Genomic DNA, 4,757 nt, shown 5'->3' with positions numbered 1-4,757 from the left:
GGATTCCCACACTGCACCTTGGGCCTCGGGCAGACGGGTCTAGCCCCCATAAGCCTGGGCATCAGTGACTGTCACACTGACTGGTCGCCAGTTAAGCCTCACCAGGCTTACCCTTCAGGATAGTGAGAAGCACCGGCCAGGCACGTGGCAGGATCCGGTGGACCCGGTGGGAGGCTGGGCCCCGCCGGAACTCAGGTACCACCTTACATGAGAGAGGGGCTACTGAGGTCTCAGGTCCCTCTCTGGGTGTCACAAGGAACGTGGGAACGCCGCGGGCTCACAGGCTCCAAGTCAGTGTCCCAGGATGGAGGGCCAGCGGGGGGATCTGGACGATCCTCGGGTCTGGAACGCGTCCCCCGAGGCCCCCGCCCCCAGCACGCACAACGCCGCGGCCCGCCCCCGCACCCCGCGGAGACCGCCCCCCGCCCGCCGCGCCGCCCCGGCCCCGCCCGCCCGCCGCCTCCCCATCCGGCGCGGCGCTCGGCGTGCAGAGGAGGCTCCGGCGGTCGCCGTGCGCAGCGCGCGAGGTTGGGCAGCTCGGCGAGGCCGCGGCGCCTGCGTCCTCCGGGCGGTGAGTCTGTGGGACCCGGCCCGGGTCGCCCACGTAACCTGCGGGGACCCGACCTGCGGGCCGCCGGGGCCGCAGTGCGCGCGGACGGGGAGGGAGGGGCCCAGCGAGGGGAGCGCGCGCGGAGGCGCAGGGAGGGTCGGAGGAAGCTGGGAGTCGGGGGCTGCCGGCGGGCCTTCCGCAGGGGGAGCCCTTCCTCCCGTCTCCCAGCCCTCCCCGAAGGTTTCCGAATATCTGGGCAGAGCAGGCGAAGACCGCTGCCCGGCCCTCTCCCAGTGGACGCGGGGCCCATCACCCAACTCCAGGCAGCCGGAGTTCCCGCGTGGGGTCTGGGGAGGGACAGCCTGGCAGACTGGAGGAGGAAGCCGGGAACCTGGGGAGAGCCCCTGGCGGAAGGGGGAGAACTAACTACCTGGGGGGTTGATTACCTGGGGGCTGGAACCCGCCCTAGGGAGGGGGAGCGGATGGCTTTGTTTTGACCTAGATTATGCATGCGAAGGAGGTGCCTCCTGAGGTGGGCCACCTGGTCCCTGGAGGCCAGGACCGGTTCGTGACTCCGATGCTGGGCTGACTACCACTAGATTCCTGGCTTTTCCAGGGACAGGGGAGCTGGGCCTGGGTCCCTCTGGCTGCCTTTCCTTTGCCCATTCAGAAACCTAGGTTTTTTCCGGTCTCCTGGTTGCCGTCCACCCCAGTGGATGCCTTTACTCATCCCTGCGGGGCTTGCTTGGTCAGGTGTCCCCAGTGGGTGGGTGGGGATGCCTGCTGGACCTGTTTGTCCCTGTGCATGCCAGAGCTTCCTTGGAGACTGCTCAGGGTTCCTCCACACCACAGCCTCACTTTATGGAGAAAGAACTTCCTGCCTGGGCTGCCTGGTGGCAGGAGCAGACGCGGCTGAGCTTGGCACTGACGTTGGCCATCTGGGACTCCTGTTCCAGACTCTTAAGGTGTCAGGAGAGGTTCAAGCTGGATGGGAGAGGCCTGGGGCCCATTTGCACAAACCCGGCCTGCAGCTTTCCCTTCCAACGTCTCCTGCGAAGACCTGCACCCCTTTATCCCGGGGCCTCGGGCCGCCTCTCCCCGACCAGGGCTGATCTGAGTACCTGACTCCTCTGCAGTTCCCCAGAGAATCAAAACCCAGTTCCTTCTCCCCCCAGTGCCACTGACCCCTGCCCAAGAGAGGACTCCTGGTGCAGGACAGCAGCCCCAAGGAGGCCCCCTGCTCTACCCCAGCCTCACTGTGTGTCAGCCTGGCCACAGGTGGCCACCTCACTGAGCCCTTCCCAGCCCCGGGTCTGCCCTCAGGGGAGTGGAGACTCGAGGACCCAGCTGACCGTAGGAAAGAGGGTGCTGATTGGCTTGTATCATTGACCACCATTTCCCCACCTCAGCACTGGGCCTCTGTTTCTGTGGGATTCCAAAAGTCTTGATGATATCCCTCACCTGGGCTGCCCTCTAACACGGTGCATCTCTCCCAGCAGGACAGGTGTCTTTGGCTTTGAGTGCCTGTGGACGGCCATCTGTCCCCTCCAGCATGAGGGTCTTCTTGCCGGTGCTGTTGGCTGCCCTTCTGGGTCTGGAGCCAGGTGTGATGCCCTGGGCCCCGGACCTTCTCACAGACCATGCCCTCCTCCGGCTCCCTCTCCCCTGACCCCTGGGCGTTCACTCAGTGGTCCTTCCAGGACAGCCTCTGCGGGACCTTCTGGCTCCTCTTCCCCAGTGAAGCGAGGCACTTCTGCCTCCAGTGTTAGGAAGCCTCAACACTGGCCAGGCCACACTGTTGTCACCCGTGTTTGGGGGTCACTTGAGCTCACCAGGGCCAGGGTCTGGTGTTATTTGTCACCGTCTGGTCTTGGTACCCAGCCCAGAGCCTGGCGTGTAATTGTTGCTCAGTAAATGCCCACAGCTGGTTAGGTACAGAGGGCAGGCCTGGGAGGCACACTGGAGGCCACCTCCAGCAGGAGGCAGGTGTCACCCAGTGTCCCTCCTTCTGCAGTGCACTCTCTGGTGTGCTTCTCCTGCGTCAACCAGAAGAGCAATCTCTACTGTCTGAAGCCCACCGTCTGCTCCTCTTCTGACAACTACTGTGTGACTATGTCTGCCTCTGCTGGCATTGGTGAGTGCTGGCCCGGAGCACCTCAGCCTCGCCCCACCCGACCCCTTGGCTGTCTCCCACGGCCAGTGCGACCCCTCACAGTCTGGTTTTCCTGCAGGGAATGTCGTGGACTTTGGACACACCCTGAACAAGGGCTGCTCCCCCATCTGCCCTGGTCCTAGCGTCAATCTCGGCGTGGCGTCTGTGGGCACCCACTGCTGCCAGAGCTTCCTGTGCAATTTCAGTGCCGCCGGCGGGGGACCGCGGGCCAGCACCGCACTGCTGGGCCTCGGGCTCCTGCTCAGCTTGCTGTCTGTTCTGCTGAGACTGGGCCCCTGACCTCCTGGACCTGAGTCCCCCATGTCCCCCAGCTCAGGAAGAAAAGCCCCATCCCTCGCAGATCACAGGAGGCTATTGGAGCCTCCAGCTCCTTGGCGTGCCTGATCCCCCCACCTTGGGCCAGAACCACCCCCTGCACCTACCCCTGCACAGCCCCTATCCCATGTGGGGCCAGCCGCCCTCACTTCTGCAGCCAATTGTGTGACCTTTCTCAAGGAACCAGGACGGGATGAGGGTTCCCCTGAAGTCTTAGGGTCCCCAAGGGCAGGACTGAGCCTTGTGGGCACCAGAGGGACATCTAAGCCATCAGCCCTAGGCTCACTGAGTGTGGGGTGGTGGTAGACACCAGCGTGTTGTGAATATTTAGGTGTGAGTCCCTGGGGTGGTGTTGTGGGAGGGACAGGAGAGTCCAGGGCAGCAGCAGCCCCCGGAACCCTGATTCACCAGACCCCACCATCTGCACCCACATTGCACTCACTTCAGGGGTAGCCTTTAGGGGCAGGGGGCTCCCAGTGCTTCCAGGCATGGGCTCTCGCCCAGGTCCTGCTGAGCCCTGCCTGCCCCTCCTTGCTCCTGCACTGCACCCCGCTGCTGCCTCAGTGCCTCAATAAAATGTTGCCACCCCTCTTGACTGCCGTAGTCACCTCTCCAGCCGCCCTCTGAGTCCACCTCCTGGAGGCAGGAGTGGAGGTCCTCTGGTGTAGTCCTAGAGGGAGGCCCCATGGGGCAGTAGAGGAGGAGGTCCCCAGGCCTGTGACCAGTGACCACTGCCATGCCCGTTACCCTGCCCTGGAGCGAGGTCCATTGAGTGGGTCTGCATCCACAAGGCCAGGGGGGGTCCTGGGCAGCAGCCTGGGTTGAGGATCTCAGAGAGGGGCCGCTGTCCCCAGGGCCTATGGAGGAGCAGGAGACCCCCACAGAAGGTGGGTCAGGCTGGTGCCCCCAGGAAGCATGACCCCTGGCCATGGCCTGCGCTCGGCTGAGCTCCTGGCTTAGGTGAGGCAGCAGGGTTGCTGTCCTCTTAGACATGTCCCAAGTCTCCTGGACAGTGGCAGGGTCTCCTAGCCCTGCTTGTGCCCAGGTCCTAGGAGCCAAACAGGGCATGGCGGTCTCCATGAGCACACACAGCAGGCCTCTGAAACCTGTGGACGTAGTGTCCCTTGCTCCAAGTCCGGGACCCCCACCCAGTGTCCGGAAGTCCTGGGGGGGGCCTGCAGAGGAGGGTCTGCCTAGAGCGCAGCCCTGCCCCGCGAGCGCCCAGAACGCTCTGGAGCAGCTGCACAGCCTTCAGGTGCGGGCAGTAGAAACACCTCAAAGCCTGGGATGACCGGAAACGAGGATGGGTGCCCGTCCAGGGGAGTCTGAGCTTGTCCCCCAAGAAGTTGAACCCAAAGCCGTGGTCAAGAATCAGAATCTGACTCCAGTGGCCCGGGGCAGTGATGGCCTCCTGACGGAGGCTTGTGCTGGCTCCCACTTCCTGTGTGCAGTGCCCACTGTGCCCAGGTGTCATTAATTGTGGTTGCTCTCCTAACTGTGAGGTGGGTGTCACGGCTCCGAGTGGAAGCACTTGCTGTTGGTAGGAGGGCCTGGTTCCCTTAGGGCGAGGCAGCCCACGCCTGGGACTGTGGGTCCTGCCCCCCTCCCAGGGGAGGCCGGGGCTGGCAAGAGTCCGCCTGGGAGCCTGGGCTGGGGGAGGAGCTAGAGGCTGAGTTTCTATTTCCCCGACTTTGGATGGAGGAAAAGGGAGGAGCCCAG

The 4,757-nt window shown here is 64.2% G+C and overlaps 1 protein-coding gene across 1 annotated transcript; it reads left to right on the top strand.

Annotated features, from left to right (window-relative positions):
* Positions 1–488: 488 nt before the first annotated feature.
* Ly6e (lymphocyte antigen 6 family member E) lies at positions 489–3,633 on the top strand. Its single transcript, XM_026409851.2, has 4 exons — positions 489–571; positions 2,050–2,154; positions 2,565–2,684; positions 2,782–3,633. The coding sequence occupies exons 2-4, from the start codon at positions 2,103–2,105 to the stop codon at positions 3,000–3,002; spliced, it is 393 nt and encodes a 130-aa protein (XP_026265636.1). The 5' UTR covers positions 489–571; positions 2,050–2,102; the 3' UTR covers positions 3,003–3,633.
* Positions 3,634–4,757: the final 1,124 nt, after the last annotated feature.

The sequence above is a fragment of the Urocitellus parryii genome, chromosome 7 (assembly GCF_045843805.1).
Source record: "Urocitellus parryii isolate mUroPar1 chromosome 7, mUroPar1.hap1, whole genome shotgun sequence".
Lineage (NCBI taxonomy): Eukaryota > Metazoa > Chordata > Mammalia > Rodentia > Sciuridae > Urocitellus > Urocitellus parryii.
Note: the sequence above shows the minus strand (reverse complement) of the source record. Positions and strands in the feature narration are given on the sequence as shown.